This window comes from Rhinatrema bivittatum, chromosome 12 (assembly GCF_901001135.1).
Source record: "Rhinatrema bivittatum chromosome 12, aRhiBiv1.1, whole genome shotgun sequence".
NCBI lineage: Eukaryota > Metazoa > Chordata > Amphibia > Gymnophiona > Rhinatrematidae > Rhinatrema > Rhinatrema bivittatum.
Window position 1 is genome coordinate 57,397,562 of NC_042626.1, and position 18,913 is coordinate 57,416,474.

The 18,913-nt window shown below is 49.2% G+C and overlaps 1 protein-coding gene across 3 annotated transcripts in view; it reads left to right on the forward strand.

Annotated features, from left to right (window-relative positions):
* Positions 1-18,913, forward strand: part of MEIOC (meiosis specific with coiled-coil domain) — a 300,156-nt gene that overhangs the window by 146,931 nt on the left and 134,312 nt on the right. For 2 of the 3 annotated variants that reach the window (XM_029573470.1, XM_029573472.1), the window contains exon 4: positions 5,223-5,327. The exons of the other annotated variant lie outside the window; for it this stretch is intronic. In XM_029573470.1, the coding sequence (XP_029429330.1) occupies positions 5,223-5,327 (105 nt within the window). The remainder of the gene's footprint in view (positions 1-5,222; positions 5,328-18,913) is intronic. 3 annotated transcript variants of the gene reach the window in all.

Sequence of the window (18,913 nt, forward strand, 5' to 3'; positions counted from 1 at the left end):
GTGCGTTGAGTAAAAAAGAACTTTCTCCGATTAGTTTTAAATGTGCCCCATGCTAACTTCATGCAGTGTCCCCTAGTCTTTCTACTATCCGAAAGAGTAAATAACCGATTCACATCTACCCGTTCTAGACCTCTCATGATTTTAAACACCTCTATCATATCCCCCCTCAGTCGTCTCTTCTCCAAGCTGAAAAGTCCTAACCTCTTTAGTCTTTCCTCATAGGGGAGTTGTTCCATTCCCCTTATCATTTTGGTAGCCCTTCTCTGTACCTTCTCCATCGCAATTATATCTTTTTTGAGATGCGGCGACCAGAATTGTACACAGTATTCAAGGTGCGGTCTCACCATGGAGCGATACAGAGGCATTATGACATTTTCCGTTTTATTCATCATTCCTTTTCTAATAATTCCCAACATTCTGTTTGCTTTTTTGACTGCCGCAGCACACTGAACCGACGATTTCAATGTGTTATCCACTATGACACCTAGATCTCTTTCTTGGGTTGTAGCACCTAATATGGAACCCAACATCGTGTAATTATAGCATGGGTTATTTTTCCCTATATGCATCACCTTGCACTTATCCACATTAAATTTCATCTGCCATTTGGATGCCCAATTTTCCAGTCTCACAAGGTCTTCCTGCAATTTATCACAATCTGCTTGTGATTTAACTACTCTGAACAATTTTGTGTCATCTGCAAATTTGATTATCTCACTCGTCGTATTTCTTTCCAGATCATTTATAAATATATTGAACAGTAAGGGTCCCAATACAGATCCCTGAGGCACTCCACTGTCCACTCCCTTCCACTGAGAAAATTGCCCATTTAATCCTACTCTCTGTTTCCTGTCTTTTAGCCAGTTTGCAATCCACGAAAGGACATCGCCACCTATCCCATGACTTTTTACTTTTCCTAGAAGCCTCTCATGAGGAACTTTGTCAAACGCCTTCTGAAAATCCAAGTATACTATATCTACCGGTTCACCTTTATCCACATGTTTATTAACTCCTTCAAAAAAGTGAAGCAGATTTGTGAGGCAAGACTTGCCCTGGGTAAAGCCATGCTGACTTTGTTCCATTAAACCATGTCTTTCTATATGTTCTGTGATTTTGATGTTTAGAACACTTTCCACTATTTTTCCTGGCACTGAAGTCGGGCTAACCGGTCTGTAGTTTCCCGGATCGCCCCTGGAGCCCTTTTTAAATATTGGGGTTACATTTGCTATCCTCCAGTCTTCAGGTACAATGGATGATTTTAATGATAAGTTACAAATTTTTACTAATAGGTCTGAAATTTCATTTTTTAGTTCCTTCAGAACTCTGGGGTGTATACCATCCGGTCCAGGTGATTTACTACTCTTCAGTTTGTCAATCAGGCCTAGCACATCTTCTAGGTTCACCGTGATTTGATTCAGTCCATCTGAATCATTACCCATGAAAACCTTCTCCATTACGGGTACCTCCCCAACATCCTCTTCAGTAAACACCGAAGCAAAGAAATCATTTAATCTTTCCGCGATGGCCTTATCTTCTCTAAGTGCCCCTTTAACCCCTCGATCATCTAACGGTCCAACTGACTCCCTCACAGGCTTTCTGCTTCGGATATATTTAAAAAAGTTTTTACTGTGAGTTTTTGCCTCTACAGCCAACTTCTTTTCAAATTCTCTCTTAGCCTGTCTTATCAATGTCTTACATTTAACTTGCCAATGTTTATGCTTTATCCTATTTTCTTCTGTTGGATCCTTCTTCCAATTTTTGAATGAAGATCTTTTGGCTAAAATAGCTTCTTTCACCTCCCCTTTTAACCATGCCGGTAATCGTTTTGCCTTCTTTCCACCTTTCTTAATGTGTGGAATACATCTGGACTGTGCTTCTAGAATGGTATTTTTTAACAATGACCACGCCTCTTGGACATTTTTTACTTTTGTAGCTGCTCCTTTCAGTTTTTTTCTAACAATTTTTCTCATTTTATCAAAGTTTCCCTTTTGAAAGTTTAGCACGAGAGCCTTGGATTTGCACACTGTTCCTTTTCCAGTCATTAAATCAAATTTGATCATATTATGATCACTATTGCCAAGCGGCCCCACCACCGTTACCTCTCTCACCAAGTCCTGTGCTCCACTGAGAATTAGATCTAAAATTGCTCCCTCTCTCGTCTGTTCCTGAACCAATTGCTCCATAAAGCTATCATTTATTCCATCCAGGAACGTTATCTCTCTAGCGTGACCCGATGATACATTTACCCAGTCTATATTGGGGTAATTGAAGTCTAATTCCAAAAAATCTCTTAATGAATAACCCCACGAAGGCAATGAACTAAATAGAAATACGTGGTGTTTTTAAAGTATTAGAGAAAACTTTCACGCTGTACATGTCAAAATATTACTTTAGGAATATAAGGACCATCATACCACCCAGTGCTCACAAGTCAGACTTGCATTTCATGCACTTCATAGGGGTCACTTTTAATCAATTGGTCCATATAACTTGACTCAATTTTTATAAATTTTTTAAATTTTTTTAAAAAAGATGAAAAAACTTCCCTTATTCATCCGTCCATAGCTGTCGGAGATACGACGAGTATCTCCGACAGCTATGGACGGATGAATAAGGGAAGTTTTTTCATCTTTTTTAAAAAAATTTAAAAAATTTATAAAAATTGAGTCAAGTTATATGGACCAATTGATTAAAAGTGACCCCTATGAAGTGCATGAAATGCAAGTCTGACTTGTGAGCACTGGGTGGTATGATGGTCCTTATATTCCTAAAGTAATATTTTGACATGTACAGCGTGAAAGTTTTCTCTAATACTTTAAAAACACCACGTATTTCTATTTAGGTAATTGAAGTCTCCCATTATTACTGCACTACCAATTTGGTTAGCTTCCCTAATTTCTCTTAGCATTTCACTGTCCATCTCACCATCTTGACCAGGTGGACGGTAGTATACCCCTATCACTGTAGTCTTCCCTGATACACAAGGGATTTCTACCCATAAAGATTCAATTTTGTATTTAGTCTCATGCAGGATGTTTATCCTGTTGGACTCTATGCCATCCCGGACATAAAGCGCCACACCTCCTCCCGACTGCTCCTCTCTGTCATTGCGATATAATTTGTACCCCGGTATAGCACTGTCCCCATTGGTTATCCTCTTTCCACCATGTCTCTGAGATGCCAATTAAGTCTATGTCATCATTTACTGCTATACATTCTAATTCTCCCATCTTACTTCTTAGACTTCTGGCATTAGCATACAAACATTTCAAAGTTTGTTTTTTGTTTGTATTTTTATTCTGCTTTTTAATTGATAGGGATAAGTTAGAATTTTTTAGCTCAGGTGAGTTTTTAGTTACAGGCATTTGGACTACTTTTCTAATTATTGGAACCTCACTGTCGGGATGCCCTAATTCTAATGCATCATTAGTATCCTTTAAAGATACATCTCTCCGAACCATGCGCTGCTGAGCGACTGTCGGCTTTCCCCTTTGTTCTAGTTTAAAAGCTGCTCTATCTCCTTTTTAAAGGTTAGCGCCAGCAGTCTGGTTCCACCCTGGTTAAGGTGGAGCCCATCCCTTCGGAAGAGACTCCCCCTTCCCCAAAAGGTTCCCCAGTTCCTAACAAAACTGAATCCCTCTTCCTTGCACCATCGTCTCACCCACGCATTGAGACTCCGGAGCTCTGCCTGCCTCTGGTGACCTGCGCGTGGAACAGGGAGCATTTCAGAGAATGCTACCCTGGAGGTTCTGGATTTAATCTTTCTACCTAAGAGCCTAAATTTGGCTTCCAGAACCTCCCTCCCAATGTGGTTAATTAGAGTAATTGGTTTTTAGATGTTCTGCTTTGATACAATGAAATACTGATGGACTGTAGGTGGCACCTCAGGGTATAGGGCAGAGTTGGTCAAAACTTCTGTCTCCATCTGCTGGTGGGGAGGCAAAACCCAGGAGTCTGGACTGATCCGTGGTACTACAGGAACGAAAATTAGCAGGTAAGAACCAGTTTTCCTTTAGCCGGATATGTTTATCCGGCTTGCTAACACAACCATGTAGTGGCTGAATATGGACAGCCCAATAAGAGGCCCAGTTCCTTCTTTGCATTTGAACTTAGTGTTATTTTTTTTAACAAGTTCTACCTTTGAATTTATTTGAATAATTTCCTTGAGGTCCTTAACCTGGAAAGTGGACTTTCTAATTGCTGTTTGTTCTGCTGGACGAATGTCAGAGATGCAGGCCTTGTCCTGGTCCCACATAAAGGTGAAGCGGCAGTGAAAGCTACCATAGCTCAATGGTTTATGTAAGCCATTACTGCTATTTATGTAGATAGTGAGAAAACTTCGCCTAAACAGGTCCAGGCTTATTTCACTAGAGCCAAAGCAATTTCTTAAGCAGAATTGTGGTTGATATCTCCTCAGGAGATTTGTAAAGCAGCAACATGGTCCTTTTTACATTCTTTTTCAAAGCATTACCATTTGGATGTAATGGCCAGGGAAGAGCTATGTTCACTGCAGAGGTTTATCTGAGCAAGTTTGTCAGTATCTTGCTCAGATCACGAGTAGCTAGAGTACATCCCACTCGTGTGGACTGCTTTGCATGGATGAAAAGGAAGAAGAATCTACCCTTACCTTATTTCCTTTCCTTGAGTCCAGGCAAACCAGTCCAGAACCCTCCCATTGTTTTTATCTGCAAGTCTTTAACTTAACCTTGGGCTAACAGGGTTTATTGTTCTATGTTCTAGTTATCTTTGTTCTAATTTTCTGCTATTAATGTTTCTAATTTATTGGAAGCCCTTTGGTGTTATGGGATTTAATAGTTTGTAGAGTTACCTTGTTACAGATAATACTGACAGGCTGAGGTCAACACAGGTGCCTATAAAAGATGACATCAGCAAGCTTGTTAGTATCTGTCTCCATCTGCTGGTCAAGCATAATCCACTCATCTGGACTGGTCTGCCTGGACCCAAGGAAAGGACATTATCAGGTAAGGGTAAATTTCTCTTTAATCACCTTCTCTCTGAGTGAATTCCATTTACCACTACTCTCCGATGTCTGATTTACCCCATTTCCAATCCAGTCCACTATTTTAGAGCCCACTGCTATGTTGCTGAAATTCAGTATGTGAATTTTTAATCAATTTCTTCATCACATGTACAGTTTCTACATCATTTGTATGTAGCATGCTAAAGGACTGTTAGATTAAATTATATTTATTTTTTTTAAGGATTCAGACTGAAAGAATTGACTACGGCAGTGAAACAGACTTGTATGGCCTGGTGTCTAACATCTTAGAAGAGCCAGATAAATCACAACCATATTTTGCTGATGGGTTAGTAGACTGTGTGATGTATTGATCTAATTTTTGTACATTCATTATGATCGAAGACCTTCGACTTAATTTAGCAAGGATGAAACCCTTTGATAAATTAAGATTGATTGTTTCTTTTAATGCTTCACCATGCCTAAGACTTTTCACTTAGCAGATGTCAAATCAGCTTTGGTCACTGTTAAGGTAATACTAGTTCTTTACCGTCCTGCTAGACTAGTCCAGACACGTGGATTTATGCCACCCTGCCAGCAGATGGAGACAGAAAAATAACTCTTCCGGTGACATCAACACTGATAGTAATTATGCAACACAATTACTTGCCAGTATTCTCTGTCTCTAGCAGATTGTGGCATGTGCTGGACAGGTACAGCAGAATTCTTAGGCTCCCAGGGTTGGGCTTAGGGTCTTCCTTCATTGAGAGAGGCTTAATTCCACTCCCAGGGCATCACTCTGCAGGCTGAATACCCTGGTCCTTGGCTCCTGGGACAAGGACCTTGCTTAGTCCCACAGTGGAGCAGACTGTGGATGGAGGTCCCTGGTTGAGAATGTTCTACGATGCTCCCAGGTGCCTTAGGACCCTGGTTGAACTCTGAGATATTGAGAGCTAAAGTAGAGACTCTCTGGTTAGGTCCTCTCTCTCTTTTATTTTCTCCCTAACCACCACCCTCTGGAATTAACTCAGATCTTCTCTCTCTTTGGAAGTAAGCATAGCCTTGTTGGTCAGGCTAAAGCTGCTTTTTGTTGAGAGAAAAAAAAAGTGAAGAGGCTCTTCTTTTGACTCAGCTTATCTTTCTTAGTGGCTCCTCGGAGAGAGAGGTTGATGTAGCTGGCTCATTCTCGGCTGGCCTGGGTGAGTGGGAGATGAGCTTGGGTGAGCGTAGGTAGTTGGAGGAGCTGGCCTAGTCTGATAAGGCTGCCTGATGGAGGGTACACTTGTGGTTCACGGTAGTGGAATTGTGTGTGGGGATTAACTGTTTTGCGGGGTGAGTAATGCTGGAATGTGGTCAGCACTGTGAAGGGAACAGGCTCCTCCTGCAATTTGGCCTTCTGACACTGCTGCAGTAGCAGTTTCATCTGCACATGGAGCAAGCAGTAAAGGAAATTAACAGGTAAGACTACATTTCTCCATTTCCTATTTACAGCCACTGCAGACAATAATTCCTGTGAGGGACATGAAACTTTTTTATTTCCTTTACTGAGGATCTTTGTCACAAATGTTAGGCGAATTTTCCCAAAAGATGGTAGGCTGAAAACTATGTTCATTATATAGGTTTATAACAGTGGTAATGACATCTTTCCTTAGCATCCAGAAAGACGAATCCAGAACCATTGGGTTTGCAGCTCCACCAGCAGATGTAGCTAAGGTGACATCACAGTACATATACCCCCTGCAGTGATATCAGCCTGCCAGTATTCTGTCTCTAGCAGATGGTGGACGTGCATCTCCCTACTGGGGATTGCTTCAAGTTTTAGAAGGAGAAAGAAAAAAAGAAAATTGAATTCACCCTGCTCTCCTGCGGTGATACCAGGAATTCTCCTCCAGTTGAGAATTCCTGTGGTGATTTCTGTGGTCTCTCAGATGAGTGCCTTGGGTCCGGTAGCTGTTTTTTTTTTTTTAGCCGGAGTGGACTTAGCTGTTGAAATAGCTGAAAGGCAGCAGGTGCAAGAAGGCAAGCATGGCGATGACGTTATATGCATTCTGCCCCCGCAGCTGGAGATCAACTCTGTACTCAGCTGGGATAGGCTGAGTTCAGGTAAAGCTTAAAAACAAAAAGAGCAAAGAAGGGTTTTTTATAGGGCTTCCTCTGTGCTCAGCACACCAATCCAACGTTCATTCCCGCCTCCAAGGGAGTTTACGGGACCATCCTGGCAGGTTGAGTAGTCCTTTTGGGCTAGGCCCCACTGTTAGGCTTTTTTCTGTGCACCATATGGTAGGCTATGGCGGCGTTTTCCTGCGCATTAGGCTGCTCTTTTCAGGACCATTGGTTTTGTGCGAAAGCGACCAGCTGTGCATCTAGTTGTGCACCCAGTGTTTGGACGCTTAGATGGACATCTGTTTGGGCTTCCTGAATATACCCAGATCAGTCCAGACCAGTGGGTTGTGCATTCCTACCAGCAGATGGAGTCAAGAGAACAAAAACTTTGGGCACTGCTACATAACAGAGTGCCACCTGCAGTCCCTCAGTATTTCTCTGACTCTAGCAGATGGTGGAGGTGCAATCCTGCAGTCAGTTTAAAAAAAAAAAAAGAAGCATTAGGGGAAAGTTTATTCCTATTAGGTTAGGCTTGTTAGTATATAGTTATACAGCTCCCTGAAGTGTTAGGCACCTTCGTGGGCCATCCCTCAGTGGAAGCTGGGCAACTGGGGCAGGGTTGGACACCCCTGCCTAAGTCTCGTCCTCAAAGGTCCAGTGGCTTCGACAACCAGGGGCTGCTGGTTCCTTTGACTATTTAAGCGGCTCCCTTTACTCTGTTTCCCTCAGACTCCAGAGTAGCTGTGTAAAGTTTTTTTCTTTAAAAAAAAAAAAAGAAAGAAAAGGATCCTCTTCAAGGTAGGCTGAGTCTGATCTGGGGACGGGCCATGCCGTTTCTCCGGCAGGCCAGTTGGAGTGGGGAGCTAGACCCAGGTAGTCGGGGGGGGGGGGGGGGGTCTTCTCGAGTGAGGTAGGACATACAGGATCGCAAACTGGAGATTCAGCATAAGCGGGTCTTCAAGGTCTCCGCTCTTAGTCTCCGGGCGGCTGTTTGTGCCAGCCTCATGGAGAGAGTCTGCCTTTGGGTCCAGGAGGTGTCCGCAGCTCCGAGTGCTGACTGTGGTGGGACCATGCAGGCCACGCGATTGGAGGCAAGTGTTGCGTATGTCGCAGATGCCTTGTATGATTTGGTTTGGACCTCTGCGCGTAGTATGGTATCCGCAGTCACAGCTCGTAGACTCCTCTGGTTCCGAAATTGGTCGGCAGACTTGTCCTCCAAGTTTCAGCTCTATAGCCTCCCCCTTTAAGGGCAAGCCTCTCTTCGGGGTGGACCTGGATCAATTGGTAAATCTGCTTGGGGAGTCCAAGGGCAACCGGTTTCCGGAGGATAGGAAACCTTCAGGGAAGGTTTTTCCCCTTCGAGCTCGCTTTCGGGACTCTCGCAGATTTCGCACTGGTAGGTCTTCAGCTTTTTTGGGGTCCAGGCCAGGGCATCAGCAGTCCTTTCGTGGAGGTCATCGCCCAGGAAGAGAGTCCACAGGCCAGGGCGCTGGATGTGGAAAACTCTCCCAATGAAGCCAGGAGCATCCATTCCATCAGAGAAGCTGTCTGAGGCAGATTGTCGAGCTTTGACGCGGAGTGGGCAAGAATTACCTCTGACCGCTTGGTCTTGGAAATGGTCAGGGACTGTTACGCTCTTGACTTTTCGCGCCCGGTTCGGGAGGCCTTTGTGGAGTCCCACGTAGCTTCGCGGGTCAAACGCGAGGCAGTGCAGGGGAGCCTACAACAGCTTCTCGACCTCAGGGCCATTGTTCCAGTTTCCCTAGCGGAACAGGTCCAGGGACGGTATTCGGTGTACTTTATGGTTCCCAAGAAAGAGGACACCTTTCGTCCCATTCTGGATTTGCAGAAGGTGAACCGGTGTCTTCGAGTCCCCCGCTTTCGCATGGAGATGTTGAGGACTGTGGTGGCCGCAGTGCGCAAAGGGGAGTTTCTCACGTCCTTAGACCTCACCGAGGTTTATCTCCACATCTCGATCCGTCGGGATCACCAGCTGTATCTCCGGTTTAAGGTGCTGGGTCAACGTTTCCAGTTTCAAGCTCTTCCTTTCAGCCTGGCGATGGCTCCACCGACCTTCACCAAGGTCATGGTGGTCGTGGTGGTGTTCCTGCTCAAGGAGGGAGTCCTAGTTCACCTGTATCTAGATGACCGGTTGATTCAAGCGAAGTCACGGGAGGACTGCGAGAGATCGGTCCAGAGGGTGATGCTCACTTGCAGTCGCTCGGCTGGGTCATAAATGTCCAGAAAAGTCACTTGGAGCCCACTCAGTCGCTGGTTTACTTGGAAGCACTTTTTGATACTTCCCAAGGCATGGTTTTTCTAGCATCGGACCATGTGGCAAAGTTGCAAGAACAGGTCAAGGCCCTTCTTCAGAGAAGGATCCCACGGTTTGGCATCACTTACAGATCCTGAGATCCATGGCCTCCACCTTGGATTTGGTCCCGTTTGGGTTCGCTCATTTGCGGCTGTTGTAGCGTGCGCTGTTGAGGTGGAGCCCGGTGTCAGAACAGTTCCAATTACCGTTGCCTCTGCTTCCAGAATCAGCCTGTTGTGGCTTTTGCACAGCAACCTGGAACAGGGGGTGGATTTGGACCCACCGAATTGGGTGGTTATCTCCACAGTCGCCAGTCTGTCAGGTTGGGGAGCAGTTTGCCTAACAAAACCGCTAAAGGCCTCTGGTCGCCAACGGAGATATCCCGGTCCATCAACCGCCTCGAGATGAGGGCTGACCGACTGGCCCTGCTAGCATTTCTGCCCCTAGTCGAGAACAGAATGGTTTGAGTGTTCTCAGACAGCGCAACGACAGTAGCTTACATTAACCGGCAAGGCGGGACAAGGAGTCTCACGGTGGCGCTGGAAGCAAGGCTTTTGTTCACTTGGGCGGAGTGCCATCAAAAAGAAATCATTGCATGTCGCAGGGGTGGAAAATGTTCAAGCGGACTTCCTCAGCAGACAACAGCTCGATCCGGGGGAGTGGGAGCTAGCTCCCGAAGCTTGGAACCTCATTTGCGTCAGGTGGGGTGTGCCTCAGTTGATCTGATGGCAACTCGGGCCAACGTGAAGACAAATCGCTTCTTCAGTCGTCGATGACAGGTGAGCTCGGTAGGATTAGACGCCCTAGTGTGTCCTTGGCCCACAGGAATTCTTCTCTATGCCCCCCTCCCCTAGCCTCTCATCGGTCGGCTTCTCCGACGCATAGAGAGACATCCATGCAGCGTAGTACTGGTGGCTCCGGAGTGGCCGCGTCATACATGGTTCGCGGACCTGGTTCGAATTGCGCTGTAAGGTCCCCTGCAGCTGGCTCATCTCCGCGCCTGCTTCATCAGGGGCCCATATTTTCGGATCTGGAGGATCACTTTTCACTCGCGGCTTGGCTTTTGAGAGGCGACTATTGCGATGAGGGGATATTCAGAGCAGGTCATTTCCACTCTTCTTCAGGCGCGACGACCTATGTTAGGGTCTGGAAGCTGTTTGAAGCATAATGCCTCCAGTGCTCCTTGGATCCATTGTCAACAGAGGTTCCCCAGGTGTTGGATTTCCTTCAACAGGGGTTGGTTAAGGGTTTGGCTTTCAATTCCCTTCGGGTCCAGGTAGCGGCCTTAGGTGCCTTAAGGGGCAGGTTTCACGGTCGTTCGCTGGCGGTTCACCAGATATTTCCTGGTTCCTCAAGGGAGTCAAACATTTACGCTCTCCCATCCGCCCATTATGTCCGGATTGGAGCTTGAATCTGGTGCTTTGTGGGGCTCCCTTTGAGCCTTTACGCAGGGCTCTGATTAAAGATTTGAATTTGAAGACAGTTTTCCTGGTAGCCATTTGTTCTGCTCGATGGATTTCAGAGTTGCAGGCTTTGTCACATCGGGATCCTTTTCTTAGGATTTACGATGATAGTTTTGCTGCGCACGGTTCCTTCTTTTGTTCCCAAGATGGTTTCTGCCTTTCATGTCAGTCAGGCGGTGGAACTGCCAGGATTTTTGCAGTGGTCCCAGGATTCCCCTCTGGAGAAGGATCTTCATTTTTGGATGTGCGTTATGCTCTTTTCTCTATTTGGAGGTTACCAATGACTTCCGGTGGTCAGATCATCTGTTTGTCTTGTTTGGTGGACCTAAGAGAGGTGACAAGGCTTCTAAGGCTACTATTTCGCACTGGATTAAGGAGGCTATCTGCTTGGCCTACGTTGCCTGAGGGCATCAGGTCCCCTTGGGTCTGAGAGCTCATTCCTCTAGGGCCTAGACTACCTCCTGGGCTGAGTGTCAGCTTCTGCACCACAGGAAATCTGCAGAGCAGCGGTTTGGTCCTCCCTTCACACTTTTTTACCAAGCATTATCATTTAGATGTTAGGGCACAAGATGAATCGTCCTTTGAGTGTGTGCTGCATGTGGTTCTTTCAGGTTCCCGCCCAGTGTAGGGTGGCTTGGATACATCCCACTGGTCTGGACTGATCTGGGATTTTCGTTCCTGTAATACCAGAGATCAGTCCAGAGGCCCACCCCCATTTCAGATGCCTAAAGAATGCCTTGAGAGGTAACATTTTATTGAAAAAAATGTGTTCTCCTATTGCAGATACTCTTGAAGGAGCAGGTTCCGAGGTCTAGTGGCTGATTTTTTTTTTTTTTTTCTCTGTTACAGGCGAGGGGTTGCCTGTGTTTTGGGTTGCAACTACCTTCACTCTTAAAGGTTAGTTGCTTGGGTACAGGCCAATACTGAGGGACTGCAGGTGGCACTCTTGGTTATGTAGCAGTGCCCAAAGTTTTTGTTCTCTGACTCCATCTACTGGTAGGAATGCGCACAACCCACTGGTCTGGACTGATCTTTGGTATTACAGGAACGAAAATTAGCAGGTAAGAACCAATTTTCCTATCCAGTTGGTAGTGGCATCTAATTTGGGCATTCCTGAACACACAATCTTGGGCGGCTTTGAGGGCATTCAGTTTTTGGATGCTCATCAAGGCACAGTATGCTTAAATTTTGGACGCCTATTTTTTACAGCGCAAATTCAGTTGGACACACACCTTTCAGTCACCAGTTAAGCGTACTGACAGTCTGATGGTGCCTATAGCTAAGAAAAGCCAGCACTGCTTGGAGGCTCAGGGAGAATTCCCTTTGTCTGATTTTAATAAGCCCGGTTCTTCCCAGCCTGATAAGGGCCTGGGTAAAGACATGTCAGAAGGGGTGCCTGACCTTGGAACTCCCTTAACTGATTAATCAACGGGGCGAGATATTTCAGTGGGCACAGGACAGATGCCTCCAGGTTTTGGCATAGATCCTTTTGCCTTCTCTTCAGTGGAAATTTTTTCAAAGATTGCAATCCTTGGCACCAACCAATCTTGCCAGGTCAGATTTGCAGGTGGTGACCTTCCGCATGCCTAGGAAGTACAGATAGGTCGGCAGCCAGTCTTTCCAATAGGGATCAGGATGGCACGGATGATACATCCGATCTTTACTCCCTGGAGGATGGGGAAATTCCTCCGGGATTGGAACCATGTTAGGACTATGTTGCAGTTCTTTCATAGAGATGAAATTAAAGATGCTGGGAATCCTTGGGGCTGATTCCATGTCTGAGCCAAAGAAAAAAACACATTTTGATTTCTCTGCGTAAAAACTCTTTTTTGTTTTTTCCCTTGTATGGAGGCCATTCAAGAATTAAGAACAGAAGAAATTGCCATACTGGGTCAGACCACAGATCCATCAAGCCCAGAATCTTGATTCCAACAGTGGCCAATCCAGGCTACAAGTACCTGGCAAGTACCCAAACATTAAGTAGATCCCGGGCTACTGCTCTTGAATGGAGCACCCTGGAGGCTAACTTCAAAGGGGGATGAGTCTTGGAAGGCCTGTACCCCCTGGATCCGGTGGCAAGACACGCTTTTGTATGCCGTCTCAAGCGGATGGCTATCCCCATGGAGAGAGGAGATGCCTTGAAGGATACGCACGATAGAAGGATTGAGACCATCCTTAAGCAAGCAGTTGAAGAAGTGGCATTGACCTTGCAGATAGCTTCTTGTGGCTTGCTTCTGTTTACTTCTCTCTCAGGAGGTCGACGAATCTGCTGTGAATTCCAGGGCAGTAATGGAGCCAGCTGCTGCCTTTTTTGGCAGATGCAGGCTGCGATTTGGTCTGCACCTCATCCAGAGGGTGGTTTCAGTGATAGCAGCCAAGCGTCAGTTATGACTGAGAAATTGGTTGGCCGATGTGACCTCCAAGGCTAACCATACAAAGTTGCCATTTAAAGTCCGTTCTTGTTTGGGAGCGAGTTGGAGAAAATGGCCAATGAGTGGAACCAGTCCCGGTTCCTCTGTTGACGGAGCATAAGAAGCAGCCGCTCCGCTCCTATAGCATGAGAAGCCATTCTAGAGGATCCAAATGTTTTCGACCTTACAGAGAAGCGGCCTTTTAGAGGGCTCTACCTTTTGGTAGGTCTCTGACCTTTTGTCCCAGATGGGGCACAGGCTCGGAAATTGGAACCCCCTCGAGCCTCCCAATGAAGGTGTGCCAACCCACCCCCGGGAAGAGGAGATGGGGGTTGCCTTTCTCTTTTATCAGAGGTGGGATGAAATCACATCAGATTAGTGGTTCCCTGTACGTACCAGGATCAGTCCAGACGGTGGGTTATGTCCCCCGTCCAGCAGATGGAGTCAGAACAAAAGCTCGGGGGGAGGTCCTATATAACCTCACCTCCCTTGCCTCAATCCTCAGTGGCTTCTGACTCCAGAAAATGTGAGCAGGGGACTGGCAGTCCCCAGCACAGGAGCTCAGGCTTTCTAGGCCCCTTGGGTCTGTTATCTGAGGGATCAAGTAAAAAAAAAAGAGAGAAACAGCACAATGCTTTTCTTAGGGCAGGAAGGGCTTGCTGACAGGTCTGCTCCCTTTTCCTGCCTCCCTTCCTTCCTTCTCTCTTTCCCTCTCCCTTGGCCTGCCGGTTTTGGGGGTAAGTGTGTGGTTTTCTTGCAGCTTATTTTTCTTATAGCTGGACTTAGGACCGCGCCAGATCGTTGGGGTGCACGCTAGTGGGGCTAGCCTCTCCCTCCCCCCCTCTCCTCCTCCTCGCAGCTACCGACCCGCAGCCCCACGACGTCCCATTCCCCGGGGCCGCCAGCTTTTGGGAAGCCCGTTTCTCCGGCGGCTCTCTTGGGTCGGGGGGGGGGGGGGGGGGATCCGCGAGTGCGCAAGTTGGTCTTTTGGATGCCAGGCCTTTTGCCACATCAGCCTGCTTCCTCGGCCTTCCCCCCCCCCCCCCCCCCGGGACCCACGATGCCGAGAGCGGCGGCCTGCTCTTCCTGCAGTCGGCAGGGAAGCCGGCTCTCGAGGTAAGGGCTCTGCGCGAGCTGCCTGCCAGTGGAGACAGACAGCTCTCCTCAGGGGGATGGCACAGGCGCCCACGGGGAGGACCGCGTGGCACGGAGGAGCGCGGGAACGGCGGCCATTTTATTTTCAGATGAGGAGGCCGGCATTTCGGAGGAGGAAGCAGGGGACCCAATTTTGGCGACACCACCAGTTTTAGCTCCGTTTGCGGAGCTGGAGCTAGGTGTTCATGGGGGGGAGGCCCCGGCTGGTCCCTCCTCAGGGGTGCCCTTGTTTTCTCCGGAGTTTGTGGTATTGATGCACAGGGCTTTCTTGCAGAGCAGGAGCCACTCGCCGGATGGTCCTATGGGGGCCCTTCCCCCCAAGCTGGCTCGCAAAGTCCCATCTCTGGGGGGGCTCCAGCCTCAGGGCAGTGCCCAGGCACCTGGGGAACGGCCAGGTCCCTCCCGGGAACCCGCTGTGCCTTCTTGTGGCTCAAACGCCCCTCCGGAGGGGGACCCTTCCTCAGATCCGCCCGGGGATGACCCCACCTTGGCGTCCCAGGTGGAGGGTGACGATCTGAGGGTTCTTCGCATTTTTCAGGCGGATGAGCTGGATGACCTTATTCCATATGTCCTACAGGAGATGGACATCGATGCCCCTCTGGAGCCCGTCTGACCAGATCCCAAGGTGCGGAAGGGAAATCCTCTTCTGGTGGGCCTTAGGCCCCTGGCTAAAGCTTTTCCGACGCATCCCACCTTTTTGCAATTGATCTCCTAGGAGTGGGATACGCCGGAGGCCATTCTCCGGGTCAGTAGAGCTATGGAGAAGCTCTATCCCCTCCCGGAGGAGTTCCTTGAACTGCTCAAGGTCCCGGCTGTGGATTCCGCCATCTCGGCAGTCACGAAGCGTACCACGATCCCGGTCACGGGCGGCACGGCACTGAAGGACCTACAGGACAGGAAGTTGGAGGTGTATCTGAAGAGAGTCTTCGAGGTTTCAGCGCTCGGGATGCGGGCGGCCATCTGTAGTTCCTTAGCGCAGAGAGCGGGGCTTCGCTGGGTACAACAGCTCCTCACCTCGCAGAACCTGCCGACTGCAGAGGCTCAACAGGCGGATAGATTGGAGGCCGTAGTGGCCTATGGGGCGGACGCCCTATATGACCTCCTCCGCCACCATTGACCTGTCCCGGTCAATGGTGGCGGCAGTTTCGGCCCGTCTTCTGTGGCTCCGAAACTGGTCGGCGGATGCCTCGTCTAAGACTCAGCTGGGGTCGCTGCCTTTTAAGGACAAGTTTCTCTTCAGGGAAGATCTGGATCAAATCATCAAGTCCCTCATCGAGAATGCGGTTTACAGACTCCCGGAGGATAGGCCTCGTTCCACAAGATCTTTCGGTTCCACCAGGAACCAGTACCGGAATCAGTGCCGGTCTCGGACTACAAGGCAGCAGCAGCCACCCCGGGCGCCGTCGTCTCATTCGCATAACTGGAACCGGCCCGGCAAGGAATGCCAGGGTCCGGGCGCCTCCTCGAAGTCGGCTCAATGATGCCAGGCCGACCCACAATCAGACTCCTCGGGTAGGAGGCCGGATTGCTGTCTTCTACGAAGAGTGGGTCCGCATCACGTCGGATCAGTGGGTCCTGGATATTCTAAGACACTGTTACGTATTGGATTTTGTCCGCGTGCCCAGGGACAGGTTCCTGTTCTCCCCATGTGGGTCTCTTCTCAAGCGAAGGGCAATTCACCAGACCCTCGATCGCCTTCTATCATTTGGGCAATAGTGCCGGTTTCCGCTTCCGAGCTGGGTCGAGGACAATATTCCATCTATTTCGTGGTGCCCAAAAAGGAGGGTACTTTCCGGCCCATCCTGGATCTCAAGACAGTCAACAGGTCCCTCCGGGTCCCGCGTTTTCGCATGGAAACCCTCCGCTCGGTGCTAGCTGCGGTCCATCCAGGGGAATTCCTCGCTTCTCTGGATCTCACGGAGGCATACCTTCATATCCCGATCCATCAGGATTGTCAACGCTATCCACTTCAAGATCCTGGGGTGGCATTTTCAGTTCCGCGCCCTTCCCTTTGGCTTGGCAACGGTCCCACGCGTCTTTACGAAGATCATATCATGGTGGTAGTGACGGCAGCACTACGCCAAGAAGGGATTTTGGTGCACCCTTACCTGGACGACTGGCTCATTCGGGTGAAATGCCTGACTCAGGGTCTTCAGGCGGTGGAACGGGTAGTACAACTGCTTCGGTCTCTGGTTTGGATTATCAACTTCGACAAGAGCAACCTTACACCATCCCAGTCTTTGAACTTTCTGGGCATGCTCTTTGACACAAAGGAGGGCAAGGTGTTCTTGCAGACGGAGCGGACGCAAGCGCTGCGCGTGCAGATCCTTCGCTTCACGACGCTCCCGACCCCCACAGCGTGGGATTATCTACAGGTTCTGGAAACCATGGCTTCCACGATCGATCTGGTCCCGTGGGCCTTTGCACACCTGCGTCCCCTTCAGAAGGCCTTGTTGTCCCGGTGGAAGCCGGTATCGCGGGATTTCCAGGCAGTGCTCCCGATTCCAACTCCAGCTCGCCTCAGCCTCCGCTGGTGGCTGAATCCTCGACACTTGGCCCAGGGGGTGTCCCTGGAGGTTCCGGACTGGGTGGTAGTCACCATGGATGCCAGTCTAGCCTGTCTGTGGGTCGAGCTCAATCCAGGGCCGTTGGATGGCAGATCAAGCACAGTGGCCCATCAATTGCCTGGAGACCAGAGCGGTTCGCTTAGCATTGAAGGGCTTCCTTCCTCTGGTTCATCATCGGGCGGTCAGGATTCTCTCGGACAATGCGACCACGGTGTCATACATCAATCGCCAGGGAGGTACGAGGAGCCAGCACGTCTCATGGGAGGCAGACAAGCTGATGCAGTGGGCGGAGCTCCATTTACTCTGCCTAGCAGCCTCCCACATTGCAGGCGTGGACAACGTACAGGCGGACTTCCTCAGCCGTCAGCGCCTTGACCCCGGAGAGTGGGAGCTCTCAGAGGCAGCAATGTGTCTGATCGTAAGACATTGGGGGACTCCCCGCATGGATCTCATGGCCTCGGCGGGCAATGCAAAGGCGCATCGCTTCTTCAGCCGCAGACGAAAGCATGGCGAGGAAGGTGTCGATGCTCTGGTTCTCCCGTGGCCCAGGAAGATCCTGTTGTATGTCTTCCCTCGGTGGCCTCTGGTGGGAAAGGTGATTCAGCGGATAGAGAGTCATCAGGGGCCGGTAATTCTGGTGGCGCCGGAGTGGCCCCGGCGTCCATGGTTTGCAGATCTTCTCAACCTGGCGGTGGAGGCGCCGGTACGTCTCGGTTATCTTCCACGCCTTCTTCGTCAAGGTCCCATATTTTTCGAGGAGGCAGATCGCTTCTGTCTTGCGGCTTGGCTTTTGAGAGGCGTAAGCTGAGGCGCCGTGGCTATCCGGAGCCGGTGATTTCGACGCTTTTGCGGGCGCGTAAGACGTCCACCTCCGTTACTTATGTGAGGATGTGGAAGGTTTTTGAGACTTGGTGCGATTCACATACCATTCATCCGTCGCACGCCGCGGTGGCACAGATTTTCTCGTTCCTACAGGATGGTCTGGATTTGGGCCTCGCGTATAACTCCATCAGGGTCCAGGTGGCTGCTTTGGGAGCTTTTCTTCACAACGGGAACGATTCGTTACACTCATCCCATCCGGATATTCTGCGTTTCCTCAAGGGAGTAAAGCACTTGAAGCCACCGTCTAGGCCACCTTGTCCCTCTTGGATTCTCAACCTGGTACTCCGAGTTCTCAGTGGCCCACCATTCAAGCCTCTTCTAACTGTCACCCTCAAGGATCTCACCTTCAAGACTATTTTTCTGGTGGCAATCAGCTCGGCGCGTCGCATTTCCGAACTTCAAGCATTGTCCTGCTGGGAACCATACCTCCGCTTCACTGAGGAGGGGGTTTCCTTGCACATGGTACCATCTTTCCTACCTAAGGTAGTCTCGGCTTTTCACCTCAACCAGTCGGTGGAATTACCTTCATTTTCCTTGCCGGACTCCAGAGATCTTCGCAAGTTAGATGTCAAGCGATGTTTGATGCAATATCTGTCGGTCACCAATGAATTTCGGCTCTCTGATCATTTTTGTCCTCTGGTCGGGACCTAAGAAGGTTCTTATGGCCTCTAAGGCCACCATCGCCCGTTGGCTGAAGGGGGCTATCACCTCCGCATATATCGGTGCCGGAAGGCACCCATTGCTGGGAGTTAAGGCACACTCCCTTCGTTCTCAAGCTACGTCCTGGGCGGAGAGTACGTCTGTGTCCTCCCAGGTAGCCGCCCTGCAGATTTCCTGTAAGTCGCTCCATACCTTTGCGAGACACTACCGCCTGGATGTGCGGGCTCATCTTTGGTTCCTTCGGGGATAGCGTCATTCGAGCAGGGCTGTCTTCGGCCCACCCATAGGAGGGAAGCTTTGGTACATCCCACCGTCTGGACTGATCCTGGTACGTACAGGGAAAAGAAAATTATTCCTTACCTGCTAATTTTCGTTCCTGT